General features: G+C 45.1%; 1 protein-coding gene across 2 annotated transcripts in view; it reads left to right on the top strand.

Annotated features, from left to right (window-relative positions):
* Positions 1 to 22,938, top strand: part of Armh3 (armadillo like helical domain containing 3) — a 169,785-nt gene that overhangs the window by 140,000 nt on the left and 6,847 nt on the right. For both annotated transcript variants that reach the window (XM_005063514.4, XM_040743729.1), the window contains one exon: positions 1,215 to 1,293. In XM_005063514.4, the coding sequence (XP_005063571.1) occupies positions 1,215 to 1,293 (79 nt within the window). The remainder of the gene's footprint in view (positions 1 to 1,214; positions 1,294 to 22,938) is intronic.

Raw genomic sequence — 22,938 nt, forward strand, 5'->3', positions numbered from 1 at the left:
GCTTCTCCACTTTATATTTTTGTTATTCTTTGAGAATTTCATACAGTATATTTTAATCATATTCACCCTACACATTGTTCTGTCTAACTCCTCCCGGATTCATATCTACTTCCTAATAACCCCCTAACTTTGTATCCTCTAGCCCATTGACTACAATGGTGCTGCCCTGGGTTTAAGGCCATTACTAGAGTGCGGCCAACCTACCAGGAGCCACACCCTTAAAAAACTTCCCTCTCCCTCCCCCAGAAACCGTCACGTGTCCACAGCTCCTCAGTTAGGAGGGACTCACGAGCCCCTCCCACTCCGTGCTGGAGTGTTGAGTGGCCACCGTGAGACATGAAGGATGCGGTTCAAAAGATGCTGTCCACTCTCACTCCTCATCTCTGGTTCTTAGACTTCCCACATCTTGACCTTTATGGCGGGTGTGGTGTAGATGTTCCGCTTGTGGCTGAGCACTCCGTTGGCACTGATTGTCTGGGCTTGACCAGTTGTGAGTTTCTTCATAGACTACGCTCCACCAGAGAAACTTCTCTGGTGAGGTCTGAGAACTTTACTAATCTGGGGGTAGAGAGATACAAATTTGTAGTGTGTTTTGACATTAAGTCCATTTTGCAGAATAATAGCGGTGGGTTCATCCTGGAACTTGAGAGCTCTCCATCCTTAAGTTCTTGGTCAGATTTATAGTACTAGACAGGTGTTTCCTTCTATGGAGCAGGTCTTTATATCCAAGCAGGAAGTAGTTGGTTATCCCTATAACATTCATGCCACTATTGTGCTCATGGATGCTAATTTTAAAAATAGGGTGTCTCACCGAACCCAGAGCTCATTATTTTTCACTATACTGGCTGATGGCCAGCCCCCTGCCTCTTTCTCGAAAAACCAAAAAAAGAAAAGAAGGAAAAAAAAAAAGAACAGCAAGCACTCCAGTCCCTCATCATACTTCCTTGTACTCTGGAGGACTGTCTGTCCAGGGTGGTGCTGCCCCTCGGTGTCACGGGCCCTCCCACATCAATTTTGACCAAGAAAATGCCCTGCAGACTTGCCTACAAGCCAATCTGATAGAGGCATTTTCTCAATTGAGTTTCCTCTTTTCAGATAACTGTAGTTTGTGTCAAGTTGACAAAAACTAACCCAAGGCTACCCAGTCCTTATTATTAACTAGATTATTTTTATCTTTCATCTGAGACCATGTTAATGTTAATTCTTTATTTCAGAGCCATCATCAATCATTTTAATCCCAAAATTGAGTCCTACGCTGCTGTGAATCACATATCTCAACTCTCGGAAGAACAGGTAAGTCACTCCTCTCCCTGGGATGACCTCGATGGTGGTGTCTCCTTCTGGTAATGGGATTGTGATAAAGTCAGACTGCTGAGAAGAGTTAGTACAAGACTTCTTGATGGGTCTTTAAATAGAGTAATACCTTCTTCATTTGTGTCATCTCAAGGATTTGTTTAACTATATAGAGACTATGAGGTGAAATGTGATGAGTTGCTGCCTTAGCAGGTGATAAAAATACTACTTTTTAAGCGCTCAGTCACAGTCATTTTGATTTCTGAAAGTCAGAAATGTCAACATGATGATGCACACCTGTAATCCTAGCACTTGGAAGGTGGAAACAGGAATGCAGAGTTATCCTAGGCTACATAGTGAGTTCAAGGACAGCCTGGGCTTCATGCCACCCTGTCTTAAGAACTAACATAAAAAAAAAAGGCATGAGAACTTAGAAATTAATGTAAATTCCAGCCACAGGAAAACTTTGAGTTCAGCTTAATCTGAACATATGTGGTTCATTAGAGCATAAACTTGTTGAGATAGATTTTCTTTAGTGATTGAGCTCTCTCTCCCTTGAACAGTTATTTCTGGACAGATTTTTCTGTGATATTGTCAGAGTTGAAGATGCATATAGCCTTGTACCTTTGTTTCCCTTGAATCTGGCTTGATTCCCCTTCTCCCTTATTACCTGTACTCAGCTCTGCATTGTATAAAAGTACAAATGGGGACTCAGCATGGCATAGAGTTGGACCTGACGTTTCCTTCTGAGGTTCTTTTTCTTTTTAAATAAGGGTGGGTTTTGTTGTTGTTGTTTTGTGGGGGCAGTTTTGTTTGTTTGCTTGTTTTCCAAGACAGGGTTTCTTTGCATAGTCCTCCCTGTTCCTAGAACTCCGTCTGTAGACCAGGGTGGCCTCAGATTCACAGAGTTCGCCTGCCTTTGCCTCCCAAGAGCTGGGAATAACAGAATGTGCCACCACTGTCCGGCTTAAATAAAGGTCTTTACTGGAATAATAATTGATAAGTGCATAACTTTATATAAAACTTCTCTTTACAAAGGAAAAAAGACATGAAACCAGGGTTGCACAGCCTATGTTGGCTATATGAATGTACTCGTATAGCTAAATTCACTGTGTAGCTGAGGGTGACCTTCAGCCCCTGGCTCTCCCGCCTTCACTCCCAAAGCAGGTTTGCCCCACCTTGCTGTTTCATTCTGAGGCTTTTGAGTTTTGTAGCAAAAGCACACAACAGGCTGATGAGGAGAAGTACTTGAAGTACTTGGTACTCAAGCATGGGAATCCATCTCAAACACCCAGGATACACACAAAAAGCTAGGTAAGCCTGTAAACCCAGCTTTAGGAAGGCGAGGTAGGCAGAGCTTGCTAGCCAGCCAGTTGAATAGGTAAGCTCTAAGTTCAGTGGAGCCAACACACACACACACACACACACACACACACACACACACACACACACACACACACACACTAGAAGCAGTTGAAAAAAGACACGAGTTGTGAGCCTGTGTCCTCCACACGTGCTCACTTGCACACACCCACAATAGATAAACACCTGAGCACCTGATTCTCCTTTCTTGCTTCCCATTGTTCTAAGTTGGAAAAGCCAAGGGATAAATTCCAAACTAGTGAGACCATGTATGCTCTGTTCTCCCTCCTCGCCAGCTCGTCATGGTAGCTCTTCTGGGTGTTACTGGCAGGGTCAGCCAGCAGTTGTGTTATGACCATGTGTGCAGTGTTCTTGAGAGCTCTTCAGTCCACCCAGTGAGGCAGCAAGCAAGCCTTTTCCTGACAGAGCCTCCTCAGTGCTCCCCCAGTGGCTCTTCATGCAGCCAGATGGGTAGCATTCTAGAGTCTGTCAGTTGTCTCTTGTGAAGCCAGCTGTGTGACCCCACCCTCATACCTGCAGCTTCCTCTCGAGACTGGGGCTGTGTGTGAGGTATTTGTTGACGTGCCCTTTTCCGATTGGACCAGTTCATGTTAACTCTACTGTGTCAATTTTATACGGAACGTTCTGTGTATTGTGCTCTGTATGTTAAGGGAAGGGGACGTTCCTACCACTGTAAGCTCTGGATAGCCTGAAAGCCATGTTCTCTCCAAGTAGCAGCCACCAACCCATAATAAAAACGCACTGTGGTGCGTGAGGGAGTCAGGAAAGGAAAGATCAGCAGGATGCACCCCTACCCGCTTTCATCGTCTTTCAGAGTTAAAAGTGATGGACGGGGTTTTCTGAGTCCTCTGGCATGCATGAGGTCCTGATTTCATTCCCAGTACCACCCAAGTGGGAGGGGCCCTCAGTGACCTGCTCACTCTGTAAGTAGTCAGGAGCAGCCTGCCACACTACATAAGGGCAGGCAAGGCCAAGGTGCAAAGTCACAGAGTTACTGTGTGCTCACATGCTCATTGCCGCTAACGGTACTGTTATCCCAGGACTCCGCTCTCAAAATAGTCGTTTCTCTTCCCCAACTGCCTCTGAAGCTGCTAACTGACAGCGTTATGGTGTACTTGTTTTTATCAGATTAGAGGCATTTGACTGCCTGTCTATCTCCCTCATGTGGAGTACTTCTCTCCCTTCACTTATGAACATTAATACTAATGTCACAATGTCAAGAGTATTTGCAGCTTCCCAAAGAGCTGGCTTTGGGAGAAGTAAGGCCCTGCAGCTGTTAGCAGCTATCTTAGTAGGGAGGGAAAAGAAAAAAAAAAAAAAAGCAAAACAGGATTAAAATCCCTAGTAGATTCTGAAATAAAACTTAGAGCCTGTTAATGGATATTAGCTGGGATTTACAGCATTTAGCAAGTTAGGTAAATAGTGCTGGTCCTTTGCTAGTTCTGCCTGCCCAGCTCGTCATTTTGTTCCTACGAAGATTTGTGAATCCTTGGTTTTAAAGCCAGGCTTACACTCTGTACAGCCTGGGCTAACCTGGGACTCACTATGTAGCCCAGACTGGCCTTCAGCTCACAGATTTCTCTTGCTTCAGCCTCCTGGTGCTGTGTGTTAGAGACAGGAGCCACTGTGACCACCTAGCTTTGTGAAGGCTTTTGAAGATTTTTTTGTTTTTTGTTTTTTTTTTGTTTTTCGAGACAGGGTTTCTCTGTGGCTTTGGAGGCTGTCCTGGAACTAGCTCTTGTAGACCAGGATGGCCTCAAACTCACAGAGATCCACCTGCCTCTGCCTCCCGAGTGCTGGGATTAAAGGCGTGCGCCACCAACGCCCAGCACTTTTGAAGATTTTTATTTTAATAAATTTAAATGTTTTGTATATACGATGCATTGTGGGACATTGTTGTAGTCCCTGCATTCAGGAGATGGAGGCTGGAGGGTCAAAAGTTCAAGACCAGCCTTAGCTACTGAATTTTATCTCAACACAATTAAATTAAAAATAGTTTTGTTCTCTTTCTGTCATTTCTGAGGAGGCAGCCCCGTCTGTCTCTGTCTCTGTCTGTCTCTCTTGCCTTCCCTTATACCCTTACCTCCCCGCCCCAATAAACTTTCCACATTAAAAAAATTTTTTTAAGCTAGATGCACTGTCGTACTCCTTTAATCCCATAGGCAAGCTGATTTCTGTGAGTTCAAGGTCAGCTTGGTCTAGGACAGTCAGAGCTACAAAATAAGACCATATCTCAAACAAAACAACAAAGGGGCGGGGTACTATCAGTGATGAAACTCTGAGATGTGGCTAATTTTTAGAACACCTTGAAAAGATTACCCTTCAGGCCCATTAACCACCCTCAGCTAAGACTCAGCTGGTGTCTCTCCTTGGTATAGCTTGGTAGTGAAGACCCACTCCTGCTAGGAGGATCATTTGATACACCAGAAAACTTGATCATCAAGGAAGACAATTCTCAGCCGCTGTCACTGGTGCTGATGCCTACAATCCCAGCCTGCAGGAGGATGGTGGTTTGAGGCCAGCCTAGGCTATAGAGTGACACTGCCAGCATACATGTCAACATGAGGGCTTCCTGACTCACAGCTACTTTCCTTCTCATTCATTACTAGAACACTCTCCTTTTAAAAGTACCACAGAAAGGTCAGCCTTCTAAAATTTAGTCTCCAGCCTGCTTCCGCTAGTGCACTGACCCTGATCTTCATTTCCATAGGATAGTTGTCATACAACCTATGATTTATTGAAAAATCTTAGTGAACATTCTATCTGTACTAAATTAATGTGAGTTAGCCAGGCAGTGGTGCACACGCCTTTAATCCCAGCACTTGGGAGGCAGAGGCAGGTGAAAGGTGGATCGATGAGGGTTCGAGACCATCCTGGTCTACAAGAGCTAGTTCCAGGACAACCCCCAAAGCCACAGAGAAACCCTATCTCAAACACACACACACATACACACACACACACACACACACACACACACACACACACGTGAGTTGAAGACATACAATAGAAACCCCTCCTCCCCTCTACCCAGGCTTCACACACTTAAGCAAGTGCCCTGCCACTGCTCTACATTCCCATCCCCCTTGCTACTTTTTGTCTTGACATAGGGTCTAATAGGTTTTGTTTGTTTGTTTGTTTTTCTTCCTTTGGTTGGTTGGGTTTGGGAGTTTTGTTTGTTTTGGGGGGGTTAGCTGTTGTATGTTATTGTTTGTGTGGGGGACTTGGTTTTGGTTTGGTTTAGATTTTTGAGACAAGGTTTCTCTGTTTAACAGCCCTGGCTGTCCTAGAACTCACTCTGTATACTAGACTGACCTGAAGAACTCACAGAGATCTAACTACCTCTGCCTCCCAAGTGCTGGAATTAAAGGTGTGTGCCACCAACACCCGGCTGCTTATACTTATACTGTTCTTTAACTCCAGACAAGCTGCAGCCTCCTTCATGCCTGGGAATACAAGCCTGTGCCAGCAGATGTCACTTGATGTTTAAGAGAAATCCTTAAGGGCTGGAGAGATGGCTCAGCAGTTACACACACTGGTCGCTCTTCCACGGGATCTGGGTTCAATACCCACATGGTAGCTCACAATCATCTGTAACTCCAGTTCTAGGGGATTCAGTACTCCTTTGTGACCTCTGTGGGTACCGACACTTATGTTGCACAGACACTTATGCAGATAAATATCCATACACACACAACAAGATAATTTAAAAGAGAGAGACTGCAATTGATGGTTTAAACTTGAGAAGTCCTATTAAAGCCAGGTTCTCTGCAGTCATAGTAGTCAAAATAGACAGGGAGGAAAGATAGGGGTTAGATAAATACAAAGGCGTAAATTGTAAAATACACTCAAAACTAGGACCTGTACAAGTCAGGAGGAATGGAGAATTCCAGAGTTCTTACATGCCATTCATGTCTGAAGGCTGATGAGGTACAGTGGTGTATACCTCTAATCCCAGCACTCAGAAGGCAGAGGCAGGTATATGTATCTCTGTGAGTTTGAGGCCAGCCTGGTCTACATAGAGAGTTCCAGGACAGCCAAAGCTACAGAGTGAGACCCTGTCTCAAAAAAACAAACACAAAAAATCAGTCTGAAGTTACATGACTTAGAATATAAGTCAGTCTTTAGTTACTTGCCTCTTCTCTGCTGGCTTAATTTACAGAAATCCACCTGCCTCTGCCTCCTGAATGCTGGGTTACAGGTGTGTGTCACCATGCTTCCTATTGTTTCTCTTTGGTACAGTCACAGACACTTAGGAAGGGCCTATCAATGCCAAGCGTGTTGTAAGGCCTAACAGCAAACCTTCCTTTTTGAAACTGTAGCTTTAAGGATCTGCCACCCTCGCCATCTCTTGACAAATGAGATGGTTTGCTTAGTGGTATGCATATTGTCATGCCACAGACCTCTAAGGCTTTTCCAGAACTGAAACCCTGTCCTCTGAACAACGCGCTGTTCCTCGCTGCCTTGGCAACCAGCACTCTACCTTCTGTTTCTAGAGGTAGACAAACCTATCTTCAAGCTTTCCTTTCACCCCAGTGGCCTAGGAGCTTGCTAAAAATGTCTCTGCATATAAAGTCATGGATTTTCTGAGACAACCTTAAAGGTTGGGAGATAGCTCTGAATCTAGTATCCTATCCCTTTGCCCAGCATATCAGAGTCTCCTGGTTTAATTTCCCAGTATACCCCCCCTCCCAGAGAAAGAATGTTTATGGAGAAAGGCATTCTTTTGGGACCCACAGTGTCACAGGAACATAGATGATACAGTCAGATCGTTTAATTTACTACACCAGGAATTGTCACTGTTTTTATTATTATGATACAATCACAATCAATTTGTCCTTTTAGATTTCTTTCTTCGTAGTGTTTTGCCTGCATATATGTTTATGCACCACTTGCCTGCCTTATTTTTGAGTCAAGGTTTCATATAGTCCAGGTTAGCCCAGAACTCACTCCCTTATAACTAAAAATAACCTAGAGTTTGTGATATTCCTGTCTCCACTTCCCAAATTCTGGGATTATAGGCATGAGCCAGCTGTGTTAGCAATCTTTGCTGAGGTTTTCCTTATGGTTTATTTTTATGTGCATTGGTGTTTTGCCTGCATGTGTGTCTGTGTGAGGGTGTCAGTTCCCCTGGAATTGGAGTTACAGACAGTTTGAGCTACCCTGTGAGTGCTGGAAATTGACTCTTGTTCCTTTGGAAGAACAGCCAGTGCTCTTAACCACTGAGTCATCCCTCTAGCTTTCTTTGAGGAGACTTTTTTGTTTGTTTGTTTTTCAGACAGGATTTCTAGCTTTGGAGCCTATCCTGGAACTCACTCTGTAAGACCAGGCTGGCCTCAAACTCACAGAGATCTGCCTCCCTCTGCCTCTGGAGTGCTGGGATTAAATGTATGCCATCACCTCCTTTCGTGGTTTTAATTCCTATCATTTCTTTTTAAGTTTCTGTTCTCCCTATAGCTTTGGATTTTTGATTCAGAGAAGGCCTGTATAAAGTTATATAAGACACTTTTTACATGTACTATGTGTGTATTGTGTATTAGGTTTTTTTTTTCCCACTATGTGGGCTTTGGAGATGAAATTCAGGCTTAGTGGCAGATGTTGAACCAAATTGACAGTCCACAATACGTTTTTTGAAGTATTATTACAAGCAGAGTATTGTTGAAAGCTGTTAAGTATTATTTCAGCAAACTTTCTAAACCTATTTAGTTTCTCCTGATCCTAAGAGCCATTACAAATGACTGCTGGCTCAACAGTGAAAAGCAGTTGCTACTCTTGCAGAAGACCAGGATTTGGTTCTCGGAGCTCATATTGGGCAGCTCACAGCCATCTGAAACTCAAACTTCAGGTGGCCAACACCCTTTCTTGCTTCTACAGACACCAGCAAGCACATGGTACACACATGTTACATACCTGTAGATACAGATACATATAAATAAAAATAAATCTTAAAATCTATAAATGACTGATAAGAATTTAGAATACCTTTTAGAAATACGTAGCCTTTTCTTTCTTCTTTCTCCCTTTCTTTTTTTTTTTTTGTTTTTTTTTGTTTTGTTTTTTGTTTTTTGAGATATCTTACTCAGGTAAGCCTGGAACTCACCAAGTAGCCCAATCTGGTCCCCAGACTAGTGCCCATACTTTTGCCTCAGCCTCCTAGATGTTAGAATTGGAGGTTTGATCTACCAGGCCCAGCCTAGTTTATTTCCAGTGAAAAGTGAGATGCTAATAAGAGGGGAGCCCCACTTTGAAGGCTCAGTGTCTTTAGGGGCCCTGATAGAATCCTTTGCTTGAGAAAACTTTCCCTGAAAAATCTTGGTAGAAAACCCTAAGAACTTCAAGACCTCTGAGGAAAGCCAAGTCTGAGAGTTCATCTTCAGAGCTGTTGCCCCTCAGCATGTATGTGACAGACTTGAGGGTGTGAGTAGTGGAGGGGATGTTTGTGTTTGGCATACAATATGGAGCCAGCTGTTGCTACAATCCTACAATCGTGCTTTCTCAGATCAGGCTTGTGACACCAGGCTCAGCACACTGGTGGCAGTTGGAGAAGAGCTGTGACTAGCAACAGCGTACTTGGTGACTGTCAAGGGAGAAGGGCAGTGATGCTTTCAGGACGTTCTGAGCAGGAAGTTCATTTGCTTCACTTTCCTCACAGGAACCACTCTATAAAAACCCTCCCTCGCAGGGCATGGTTGAGCACACCTCTGATCTCAGTCCTGGGAGGCAAAGGTGGAAGAATCTGAGTTCAAGGCCAACCTGGTCTACATAGGGAGTTCCAGGACAGCCAGGGCTACACAGAGAGACTTTGTCTGCCCACCTTCCCCCTCAAAAAAAGAGAAAAGAAAAAGGAATGTCAGGGGCTGGAGAGATGGCTCAGAGGTTAAGAGCGTTGACTGCTCTTCCAGAGGTCCTGAGTTCAATTCCCAGCAACTACATGGTGGCTCACAACCATCTATAATGGGATCTGGTACCCTGTCTGGCCTGCAGGTATATATGCAAGGAGAATGCTGTATAATGCTGTATACATAATAAATACATCTTTTAAAAAAAAGGAATGTCCTGGGCTACACTTCTGGATTTTAAACAGGATGATTGAGGGCCCTCTGCTGTTTTCTCTTCCTAGGACAGGGTCCTAACCATTATGCAAGGCAGGCTCAGCACAAAAACACAAGTTCAAGAGTTAAGATTTAGAATCCCTCAGCCGGGCGTTGGTGGCACACGCCTTTAATCCCAGCACTCGGGAGGCAGAGGCAGGTGGATCTCTGTAAATTCAAGACCAGCCTGGACTACCAAGCGAGTTCCAGGACAGCCTCCAAAGCCACAGAGAAACCCTGTCTCGAAAAACCAAAAAAAAAAAAAAAAAAAAAAAAAAAAAAGATTTAGAATCCCTCAATGGCTGTAACTCAGCTTCCTGTAGTTAGCAGTGTGCCTTCCTACAACAGCCTGTAACCTGTGGCCATGCTCTGCCTCACTCTCTGTAGCCGTGAGTAATGGTCCCTGTGGGAACTCTGATTGAGGGAGTCATGTGACAAAGCCTTAGCTATCTGACCCTACCTTCCTGGTGCCTGTATCTGTGTTCTGGCATTTCCGTGACCTGCTGGCCAGAAAAACACTTCAGTGGGGTTGTTAGTTCACTATTCGTTCCCTAAAGCAGGGAAGACACTGGGTCAGAGGAAGGGGCGGCTCCTGCGTGCTGCGTACAGGAAAGTCAGCTGCCCCCGTCATGTGCTGCTGGCTCAATGCTCCTAATTGGACCAGGGAGACCCTGCTTAGGAGAGAAAGCATCTTGGATTTAAAACAGACACAAATGCACAAAAGACAGGAGCACACTGTAATTATTGAGGGGGCACTTTTGTGTGGGTTATTTACTTAAATCCTACATCAAATATTTGGGATAGACATAATTATTATTTTATAGGTGAGAGCACTAGAGGGACTGATTGGTCGGCCTGACTATTTTTTCAGGCTAGGGTACGGATGACAACTTGAGTCTGTCAGACATGTTGAAGGCATGGGTCAGTCTGGGCCATGAACACAATCAAGAAGCAGGGAGAGTAACGGAACCAGCGTTAATGGGAGGAGCCAAAAGTCTTAGAGAGAGAAGACATTTAATTGAGGATGTAAAGTATCAATCCATTCTAGAGGGTTGGCTTGCCAGAAATAAATGTGTAGAACCTAGCATGGTATGATAACTTTCATGAGTGAATCATAAGTGAAATGAGCCCCTTTATTCCAACCAAATAGCTCAAGAAGACTTTTCTACATACCAAAGGGTTGCGGAAGTTTGTATTTAAACAGTAGATAATATATCAAAACTGTGTGTGTGTGTGTGTGTGTGTGTGTGTAATCCCCTCTTGAGATATATCCCATGCTGACCTTGAATTCACTTTGTACCTAAGATAACCTTGACCTGATCTTTCTTCCTCCATCCTGTTGAGTGCTCTGATTACAAAACATGTGCTCCCTACACACCCTGTGCGTATGGTACCAGGGATCTAACCCAGGCAAGCAATCTACCAGCTGAACTGTATCTCCATCCAGCCTCTTAACTGCTTTTTGTTGTTGTTTTGTTTTGTTTTGAGATAGGATTTCTTTGTGTGACCCTGCCTGTAGACCAGGTTGACCTTGAACTCAGAGATCCACCTGCCTCTGCCGCCCTAGTGCTGGGATTGAAGGTGTGTGCCGCCGCCACCACCAGCTTCTTAACTGCTTTTAAAGTAGTACATCTATTTTATCCAAAAGTCTTTAGTCGTGTCACACAGCCAAGCTAGGTGAAAAGCAGAGGTCACTCACTAGTGAAGAGAACAGTTTTTATCGTGTCTGCAACTGTCAGAAGTTTCTCCATTGAGGCAGAATTTTGAAATGGCCACCACATGAATGTCTGGTCTTCCTCGGCATGGCAGCTGTGAAGTCCCCTGTGAGTGTGTGGCAGGAACAGTGCTGGAGGGTGACAGGCGTGCTGGAGGGTGACAGGCAGACCGCAGGCCCTGGCCATCCTTGAAGATGCAGCAGAGCAGTCCTGCTGTCTTCGTTTGAAGTAAGGCCCCTCCCCTCAGTGACTCCAGTCATTGGGTAGGAGTGTGCAGGAGCACTTCCTCTCTTGTCTCTGGGGAGATTGTTTTCTCTCCTCTAGCACCTATTCTAGGAAGCTCTTTAGAACTTTTCCAAGATGTGTGAAGAGCCTGATTTGCTGCTGTGGTAGTAGCAGAGGCTGGATGCATCCTTATGCAAAGTTGCATCTCTGTCATTATTATTTTATATATGTGAGTGTGCTGCCTGAATGTGTCTGTGCACCACATTTACACAAGGTGCCCATGGAGGCCAGAGGAGGATGATAGATCCCTTGGAGCTGGAATTACAGGTGATTGGAGCCACCATTCAGGTGCTGGGAACTAAATCTAGGTCCTCTGCAAGAGCAACCAAGTGCTCTAAATGCCAAGCCATCTTTCCACCTTGAAATAGTTTTTTTAGGACCCATAACAACATTTTGATTTGTTTTGTTTTTAGATTTTTCAAGACAGGGTTTGTGTACTGGCCTCGTACTCACAAAGATCCACCTGCCTCTGCCTCTCAAGTTCTGGGATTAAAGGCGTGGGCCACCACTGCCCATAGTATTTTGATTTTTTATAACAACCATAATCACACGATAATTGCAATCTAGAAAATGACCCACCCAGCTAAAGGGGAAACTGGGCATAGCTCACAAATGGGATCCTGTTAGGGTGGGAAGTCCTCAAGGCCCTGGAAGGAGGCAGAAGCTAGTGAGTTAGGACAAGAGAAAGCTTTCTTTGAACTCCTTCCTAGTCCTCCCACTTTTGCTTCCCAAGTGCTGGGATTATAAGTGTGCACCACTGTATCTGTCAAGAGACAGTGATTTCTTCAGCCCAGGCTTTAACTCTCTGAGACACCGTGTTTGCAAGGAAGGAGACCTCAGGTGGGGAGACATGTCTGCCTGTTGGCTGTATCAGGGCAGAACGTGAAGGAGACTGGATGGAGTTCTTGTGTGACTGTGTCTCCTCCTCTCCCGTTACCCCGGCACCTCTAAACATGATTAGATAGAGGCCTTGCTTACACAGGGTGAGGGGCTGCATGTGTTGGATCTGTGGCCAGTACAAAGAAAGTGTCACAGTGCTGTCTGTGGCTTCAGGGAGGTGGGGTGACTGCCCAGGAAAATTTAGGAAGGCCACTGTCACCAACCCTTTCACCAAGTGATGGCTTCTTACTAATCACCCACAGTGAGGTTCATTATCTGGTCTACCTGCTGAAGGGCAGCATAGCCTGCCCAATCAATAAGTTTCAAGGCAGCAGAAAGCCCTTTGGAAGCAGCCTTGAAAGGCATGGGCCAACTGTGAGAACTGGACAGCTTAAATTGGTTTTAAAATTGGATTTGCTCCTGAAGTACAGAAGATGAAAATAGAGAGGGAAGAGGAAAAACAAAACAGCCAACTTGTGCCTATTGCATGGGGTGGGGGCTACAGACAGGAAGTGGTTGCCTTTCAAACAGACCATTTCTCTGAAAACCACAAGGTCACCTTACGCCCTTTGGTTTCTTTTTCCAAACAAGTCACATTAAGTGGCAGTTCCCTAGGAGAAAATCAAGTTATTTTAGATAGGAAGTCACTTTCAGAACCCAGTGGAGGAACTCAGCAAGTGTCCGTGGTTTTGTGACAGGTTGCTGTTCGTTTGGCTCTTGGCTATGGCTTTATTTTTTTGTGTAGGGGTGTTAATGCCACCCATTCCTTTCTTTCTTTTTATTCAGCCATTTTGAGCTAAGATACTCTGAAAAAGAACCAGGTCTTACCTCTGAGGGAAACTCCCAGGACCTGAGAAGCCCTGCTTACGAGCCTCTTTGGTACAAGACAGGAAGTGTGCGCCTGCCTAGGCTGACTTCCCAGATTGCTTCTGTGCAAGAAATACAGAAGTACTTGCTGTGCCAATCTAGGCACTACAAAACCTCCAAAACGGTATCTGTCCCCGAGGAGCACAGTGTGTGCAGCACAGCTGTTTGGTGCTTATCTTTCGGGATGAGAACTCAATAGAGAGAAAACTGGCTTTAGACTGGTGATCCTTCCTTTCCTTTGAGGCGCTGTCTCGTGGAGCTCAGGTTGACCTGGAATTTGCTATGTGTCAAAGCTGGCTTTGAACTCCTGACCTTCCTGCCAGCAGGCAGCTGTGCCTGTCTTCAGACCACTACATTGGTATTAGACATTTGCCACAGGGTATGTATTCCTACCGACCTCCTAGGACCTGTGTTTGGGGTCATGACTGCAGCTCCTCCTGACCTTTTATAAGAAGGGTGAATAAACCTCCCTTTTCTCAACACCTCCTGTGAACTATGACCGCTTTCCAAATCCACAAATGATTGACTGACAGCTGTACTCAGAGTGGGTTTTCTCTTAAGAGTCGTGCCATCCAGTACTTCCACCGTCGCCTCAGGAAAAGACAAAAGCAGGCCGTCATTGACAGTATTAAAAGGCGCGAGTTTATTTGTTCCTGAGCTAGAGAAGTGATTGTGTGTGTCAGGTCTAAGCAAGTGTCCCATTGGACACAGTTGATTCATCGGGGAAAGATGGTGGAGTGGCCCAGGGTTAGAAGAGGAGCACAAGGGAAAGGATCCTCTCACTGTTGAAATAGCAAGAACTTGTACAACGTGCCAGTCCCAAGCATTCTCGTCCCAACCTACAGTGGACTAATGACACCACAAAAGACAAGCTTTCACCTAGGGCTGTCCACATACTTTTTAATACTAGTCATGGTGGTCTGCTCAACTTTATTCAACTTTATTGAAGTATAGTTAGCGTACAATGAAATGTGTAACCAGCCACAGCAAGCAAGGTGCAGAACATTTCCTTTAGGCATAGTGGTTCTCGTCTGTAATTACAGCTCTTAGGAGGCTGAGGCAAAAGGATTTCCAGAAGTTAAACAAAGAAAACAACCAGGTGGTGGTAGTGTACGCCTTTAGACCCAGGACTTGGGAGGCAGAGGCAGGTGAATCTCTGTGAGTTCAAGGCCAGCCTCGTCTACAGAGTGAGTTCCAGGATAGGCTCCAAAACAATACAGAGAAATCCTGTCTCAAAAAAACCAAAAAAAAGTTTTCAAGTTTCATTTTCTCCTATACTTTTCTTAAAATTACATTTGTTTATTTACTGTAGGTGGGGAGAGATGTGTGTGTGTGCCAGCACACGTGAGTAGCGGTCAGAGAACAACTTGAGGGGCCAGCTCTGTCTTTCCACCATATGGCTCAGGGATTGAACTCAGGTCTTCAGACTTGATGATAACCCGCTCAACCATATTGTCAGCCCTCACATTTAGATCTGTGGTGTATGTCAAGGGGTGTGTATGTGTTTATTGTGTAGTAAAAGTAAATATTTGTTTCCCCTCAAATACCCAGTTCCATTGCCATCTCTTCAAAACACTGTTCTTGCCGGGCGGTGGTGGCGCACGCCTTTAATCCCAGCACTCGGGAGGCAGAGGCAGAGGCAGGTGGATCTCTGTGAGTTCGAGGCCAGCCTGGTCTACCGAGTGAGTTCCAGGACAGGCTCCAAAGCCACAGAGAAACCCTGTCTCGTAAAACCAAAAAAAAAAAAACACTGTTCTTTCTCCATTTTGATGCCTTGAGGGCCACAGACCCAGCCCAGTTGGTAGAATGCCTGCATAGCATGCTCAAAGCCACCGGTCTGATCCCCAGCAGTGTATAACCCTGGTATGCACCTCACACCTGTAACCCAGCACTCAGAAGGTGGAGGTGGGAGGGTCAGGTGGTCAAGGCCAGCTTAGACTGCAGAGTAAGTGTGAGGCCAGTCTTGTACGAAACCTAGCCTGAAAACAAAATGAATAAATGAATGAATATAGATAATTGATGCAAATACCATGATGTGTTAAAGAGTTGACCATGCATGTGCAGATGCATTTCAGAGGTCAGTTCCGTTGTGTTGGTTTACATGTCGAATACATGGCCATAATGTCTTTTTTGTGTATTTATTTTTATATTTGTGAGTGTTCTGATTGCATGCATACATGTGTGTATATGTGCACCACATGTATGCAATGCCCATGGAGGGAGACTAGAAGAACCCCTGAAACTGGAGTTACAGATGTTTGTAAGATATCACATGGTGCTGGGAATCAGGCTTTGCAAGAACAAGCAAGTGCTCAGTTTGAGGCCAGCCTGGTCTACAGAGCGAGTTCCAGGACAGCCTCCAAAGCCACAGAGAAACCCTGTCTCGAAAAACCAAAAAAAAAAAAAACAAAAACAAAAAACCAAAAAAAAACAAAGAACAAGCAAGTGCTCTTAACCACCGAGCCATCCTGCCACAATGTGGCCACACTGCCTTGATGGTTTAGGCCCACAGTAGACTCTGAAATGAAATAATAGAAGTCTTCTATATCTATTCTTTTTAAATTTTGATTTTAAGGGACTAGGGAGATGGCTCATTTTCTTTCTTTCTTTCTTTCTTTTTTTTTTTTTTTTTGAGACAGAGTTTCTGTGTAGCCTTAGATGTCCAGGAACTCACTCTGTAGACCAGACTGGCGTCAAACTCACAGACATCCACCTGCCTCTGCCTCCTGAGTGCTGGGATTAAGGGCGAGTGCCACCACCTCCCGGCGCATGTTCATTTTCTAATACAGAGATTGAATGGTCTAATTTTTCCTTGTGGTTAACAACAACATCCTATAAATTCTGATGTTCTGTTTTCATTTTCATTCAGCTCAAAATATTTTCTCATTTCTTTTGTGACATTTAGAAATGTGTCATTTTACTTCAATTATTTGGGGATTTTCCAGATATATTTGTTATTAATTTCTTATTTAATTCCCTGATGGTCAAAAAATGTTTGGTGTGATTCCAGTTCTTTTAATGTATTGCTATTTGGCTTGTGATCCAGTATATGGTCTGTCTCGTCGAATGTTCTGTGTGACTTGAGAAGAATGTACTTCAATGTCATTGAGTTGAGTTTTCTGTCAATACCCTTTAGGTCAAGTAGGTTGGTAGTTGTATAGTTGCTGCTGGTTTGTCTACTTGTCCCATCAGTTATGAGAGCAGCAATAGGGTCTGCAGTCCTAACTGCCAATCCCCATTTTCTTCCTTGAGTCTGTCAAGCTTTTGAAGCTGTTATTGTCTGCTTATCCATGGGTTGTTATGTCTTCTTGGTGAGATGGTTCCTTCCTCATGGAATTGGACTCTGTGTGCCTGCTGTTGTTCTTTTCACATGCGTGTGCTTATTTGGGGTGAGGCGTGTGTCAGGTGCTGCAGCCTGCGTGTGAAGGTCAGATAACAACTTGAAGGGATTGGTTCTCTTCCTTCAGCAACTAAATCCCAGGCATCAGACTCAGGTTGTCAGGTTTGGTGGCAAGCACCTTTACCCTCTGAGGTATCACCCCAATTCTGTTGGCATTCTTAACAAGTGTTGAACTTTGCTCAAGAAGTCAGGTTTGTGGAGCACCCAGATCCTCTTGAATCTTCACTTAATCTTCAGATGGGTAGACAGGCTTGGAGTAGACTTCATGCAGTAGTGTAGCCATTGAGAGTGTGACTGCAGGCTGTCCAGGCGAAGGGGGTACACGCTCTTAATGCCAGCACTCAGGATTAAGGTTTGAGGCCAGCCTGGTCTACAGAGAGAGTTCCAGGACAGCCAGAGCTACACACAAAGAAACCCTGTCTCAGAAAATAAATAAATAAATAAATAAATAAATAAATAAATAAATAAATAACAAATAAATAAATAAATAAATAGATGAATAAATGAATATAGTATTGCTTCCTGGCACTTATTTTTTGTTTGTTTTTGTGTGTTTTATTCTGGTTTTTTGAGACAGGATTTCTCTGTAGCTTTGGTGCCTGTCCTGGAGCTCACTCTATAAACCAGCCTGGCCTCAAACTCATAGAGATCCATCTGTCCCTGCCACCTGAGTGCTGGGATCAAAGGTGTGCGCCACCACTGCTGGGCACCTGGTACTGATTTTGAAGCCCAGGTAAACAGTGCTCTATTGTGGTTAGCGTTAAAATTCAGGTATCGCTCTGTCCTGTGCACTCTGAGAATTGTTCATCTTGAGACCCCCCACCTCCCCTGTCTACCTAACCTATATACATACAGCTTCTTATCGTGTGTGTCTGTGTCTGTGTGTGTGTCTATGTCTCTGTGTGTGTGTCTGTGTGGGTGTCTGTGTGTATGTGTGTCTGTCTGTCTGTGTGTGTCTCTCACTCAGGAAGAGAATTGAAACATAAGGCTCTTAAGTCTCTGTATTCTGTCCTGTTAATCATCTATTTGATCCTCCACATTCATGAGGATATGACATAGTGTAATATAACAAAAGCATAGGACTGGCAAGATGGCTCACTGGATAGAGGCACTTACAGCCAAGCCTCACAACTCGAGTGTGATCTTGGAACCCACAGGATGAAAGGAGAGAGCCAGATCCTGAGAGTTGTCCTCTGATCTTCACATTTAGGCCATGGCACATTCATGTCCAGACAGACAGACAGACACACACACACACACACACACACACACACACACACACACACACACACACACACACACAATGTAATTAAAAGAGATAGGGGCTAGAGAGATGGCTCAGTGATTAAGAGCACAAGCTGCTCTTGCAGAGGACCAAGCTCTGTTCCCAGTGCCTACAAGGTGGCTCTCAGCTGTCAGTAATTCTAGTCCTAAGGGATTCAGTGCCCTCTTCTGGTCTCTAAAGGTACTGAACACACATACTACATAGATTTAGGCCAAACACTCATTCACACAAAATAATAAAATAAAAGCAAAAAGTTTAGAGCTGGGGAGCCAAGTGTGGTTGCACAAGCCTTTAATCGCAGCACTGAAACCCTGTCTCTTAACACACACACAACATTTCAGAAAATGGGACTAGAAGGAGACCTCTGGTTAAGAGTGCTTTTTGCTCTTATAGAAGACAGGAGTTCAATTGGTGGCGCATGCCTTTAATCCCAGGACTCGGGAGACAGAGGCAGGCGGATCTCTGTGAGTTCAAGGCCAGCCTGGTCTACAGAATGAGTTCCAGGACAGACTCCAAAACAATACAGAGAAACCCTGTCTCGAAAAACCAAAAAAAAAAAAAAAGAAGAAGATGGGAGTTCAGTTCCCAGCACCCATGGGTTGCATGATGCCTGACTGCCTGCATTGACAGCTCCAAGGGATCCCACACAGTCTTCTGCCTCCATAGGGGGAGAAAGAGACAGACAGACAGACAGACAGACAGACAGACAGACAGACAGACAGAGACAGAGACAGAAAGCACAGCACAGCTCAGTTTCTGGAGGGATTATTAGTCTCCTCTGGGTACTAGTTAGACCTGGAACTCATAAATATCCTTGTTTGTTCTTGTTCTTTGAGGTGCAAATCTTTAGTTGTTCTATGTAAACAAATGCTAAAAATAGCTCATCAAGTATTTGAACCTGGCTGCTCAAAGATCACCATGTCTGCTTAGGTTGGTGGCACAGTTCTATCTTATACGTACACTGCACAAGTGAGTGGAATTTATGCTGTGAAAAGTGTCACTAACTAGAACACACCTCAGTAGGACATGGCAGAATGGGCTCACTGTGACTTCTGAGAGGTGTACTGTGGAATCTGTCTGTATGTGGGATAAAGGGACAGTCTCTCCCATTCTTCCATCTTTTCCTCATTCTCTATGAAAATCTGCCCATCTGATTGTCCCTGAAGAGAGAGCTTCAGCTGTCAATTCAGGTCAGACTTGTCCAAGTGAATGGTCTCTCCTGAAGCTGCTGCTGCAGGGTCCTGCCATGCTGGAATGTTGCACTCTGAATTAACTATCAAGTACCAGAAAGTAGAAAAATGGTGACCAAAAAGAAAAGAACTTGACACTCCATGGTCAGCAGGTGAAGACAGTTGCCACGGAGGCTAATGACCTGAGTTTGGTCCCTCGGACTCACATGGTGGAAGAGAAGGGACTCATACAAGTTACCCTGGCCTCCACACATCATTTCTCCTGCCTTTGAAGGTGTGCAGCCAGGCCTAACGTTACTTGCCTGTAATTTCAGCCCTTGGAAGGTGAAGACATCAGGAAGTCAAAGACAGCCTCAAGGGAGTTTGAGGCTGTTCAAAACCATCTCAAGGAATTGTGCAGCAGCATCTCACCCTCGTGGCCATGAATTGTTTCCAGCTGACCCTGCTTAGCTCCACATGTGTCTGATTTCTCACTTTCCCTGTTGGCTGCACGAGACAGGACTTGTCTCTGAGGGCTTTAGACGCCTATCAGTACTGAGAACAGTGCTGAGTGTTAGGTTGTCAGAGCCAGTTCTAATCTTACCATGTGACCCTAATGAGAGATTCCTTTCCTTTTTAGTTGAGTCTGTGTTACTAAATTAATTCTGCAAGCTTGTTGAGTGTTTACTGTTCCTTGGACTCTATTAGGCAGTGTGAGGAGTCCACGCTGAAGTCAGCTCTCTTCGGAGTGTGAAGCATCCCATCCACTAATGGCAATTTCCTGTGAGGAAACTGATGGTAGCAGTCACGTGTTTGTTGTCCCAAGAGAGGGCCTGCCAGCAAATTTCTCCTTGGGAAGCCTGTGAAATACCAGGTGTCTTCCAGAGGTGGGGGGTTCTGTTTATGAAATGGGTGGAAAGGAACTTCAGGCCCTGAAAAAACAGCCATAGGGTCAAACTGGTAAGAGAGAGTGATAGTAGGAACATCTCTGGTTATTAAGCTCTGGTGTGTCAACATGGTGCTGATAAAAGTATTGTTGCTCCACTTGCTAAGGAAACTGGACCAGGTGTGGCAGTGTCTGCCTTTGACTCCAGCAGCCAGGCAGATTCTGTGAGTTTGAGGCCAGCTTGGTCCACATAGTAAGCTCCAGGCCAGAGGCGTCTCAAAAACAACAAAGGAAACAAGCAAACTGGGATGCATTTGCCACAGCACACGTGTGGGGGTCAGAGGACAGGGCCAGGAGTTGCTTCTCTCCTCTGTAGTAGGTTATGGGGGTCACACTCCTCTCTTGTCTTGGTGGCAGGTGCCTTTACCCCCTGAGGCACTTCTCTGGCCCTTCAAGTCATGCTCTCAACTGCAGTTCTACCTTCTCTAGCACTAGTGTTGACTGAAACTTTCTTTTCAGTACTGCTCATGAGCAGTGAGAGCCAGCAGCAGGGCCTCACTTACAGAGTCTTTTCAGGGCTCAGATAGCCTTAACCTGTCCTCAGGAGCGGTAAATGTGAATTCTGGGAAAGAATTTTTTTTATCACAATCTATCTTACAACGCCCAACCGAGCCGGGCGTTGGTGGCGCACGCCTTTAATCCCAGCACTCGGGAGGCAGAGACAGGCGGATCACTGTGAGTTCGAGACCAGCCTGGTCTACCGAGTGAGTTCCAGGACAGGCTCCAAAACAATACAGAGAAACCCTGTCTCGAAAAACCAAAAAAAAACAAAAACAAACTGCCCAACCCCTGGCTACCACTTAACTGTGAGAATGGCGCTGAGGGACCATTCTTAGGCTTGTGAGGCAAATGTGAACGTGTGCAGCATCTGGAGAAAGAAATCCCTCCTCACTGGGAGACATAACCAGTGAGGACCCTCTGGAGGGGCTGCATAGGAGACCTGTGTTTCTCTTTAGACTCTCGCCAAAGTTGACAGGCATTTCAATCCCGTAGCAGAAGGAGCTAGGGAACCAGTTAGGCAGGTTGTTCTCCTGGTTCTAGGAGAGGGTATCCTACTTTGAGTCTGAAAAGTTTGCTGTATGCCAGAAGGAAAAAGGCTTCCTCCCTCCTGCCTGAGTCACGAGTTTGAGTGGCACTGCTCTTCCACAAGGGAGGGAACAAGCTCAGGCTACCTGAGCATAAAGTCTGCCTGAACCTACTTGGGCCTTCCTCTGCTCTCTGGAAGTCCATTTGCCACTGATCATCACTGAAGGCCTACTGTGTGCTCTCCTATTGTTGTTACTGTTACTGTTGGGTAGGACATTATGCTAGGACTAAGAAGTCAGAGGGAATGACAGCTCAAAAGCAACATGCAGTAACCCTGAATGGCCAAGCCTCAAGTCTGTCATACGGGGATAGCTGTGTCCCAGATCTTGAGCCATTGTGAGGGAGCATGCGTTTCCAATCAGACTGTATTTCTCCATCATCAGCATAAGTAACACATAGCACCTGCTCAGGCGAATGCCTGGCAATGCTTCTGCATGAGTTTTCAGAGCTTGATTTCCAGATTCCTCTCTCTGTGTGAGAAAGATGGGGGGAAGTCTTAACTAGTGAGTGAATGTTGAGGGGAATGTGTACCTGCGACCCAGCCCCAGCATGGGCTACACACTGAGACTAGTGGGAAAGACAGATTATCCTCTAAAAGCCCCCCATGCACACTTTAGCTCCCTTTAAACTTCTCTGTTCCACGGCACCCCGAGCATATCTCCTGTAAGGTTAGGGTTTGACAGGCATTAAAAGGGAACTGTGCGGCAGTAGATCAGAATGAGGATGGCCTGTGAGAACAGAGTCTGGCCTTGAGATGTGAACAGTCATTGTTCAGTTTACTAAATCCTTCTAACATCTGTCCCAGGCCTGATGAGCAAAGGATACCCAACTAACTGACTCTTGAATTTGAAACTGATAACCAAAATAGCATCCCAAGTCACATGTCTGTAACTCATTAAGGGTTGTCTCCAAGTTTCTCCTTTTTTGAAACAAGGCCTTCTCTCATAGACCAGGTTGGCCTGGAACTATAGATGGATGAGGATGGCCCTGAATTTCTGACCCTCCCGCCTCTACCTAGGTATATTGGATTTGCAAGTGTGTGTCACCATACCCAGTTTTAGCTCGGCCAGCACCATGCATTGGGCATTGTCCTTGAACCTGGGCTCTAATGTCTTAGTGATGTTTTATACCATCCACCCAGAGGCTTGAGGGTTTTGTTCTGTTTTGTTTCTCATGACAGGGTTCCTCTGTGCATCCCTGGCTGTTTCAATACTTACTCTGTAGACCAGGCTGGCCTTGAACTAGGAGTTCCGCCTGCCTCTGCCTCCCGAGTGCTGGGATAAAATGTGTGCGCCACTGTCTGACGAGGCGTGAGGGTCTTTATTTCTTACGTGCTGTTATGCCCCTTTACATATTTGAGAACTGAGGTTAAAAGACCAGAAATTAACTTTATATAGTTAATTAGTGCCTAATGTGGAGCCAAAATTCAGACCTGTGACCTTAAAGTCCATGTTAGTAATAACTGTGTTGTTGGCCATTGTCTGCAGACACCTGAGTAGCAGGTGTTTGGGTCCCCTTGACCCTCCCAGTAGGCTGCTTCCT

This window comes from Mesocricetus auratus, unplaced genomic scaffold, assembly GCF_017639785.1.
Source record: "Mesocricetus auratus isolate SY011 unplaced genomic scaffold, BCM_Maur_2.0 Super-Scaffold_4256, whole genome shotgun sequence".
NCBI classification, from domain to species: Eukaryota; Metazoa; Chordata; class Mammalia; order Rodentia; family Cricetidae; genus Mesocricetus; species Mesocricetus auratus.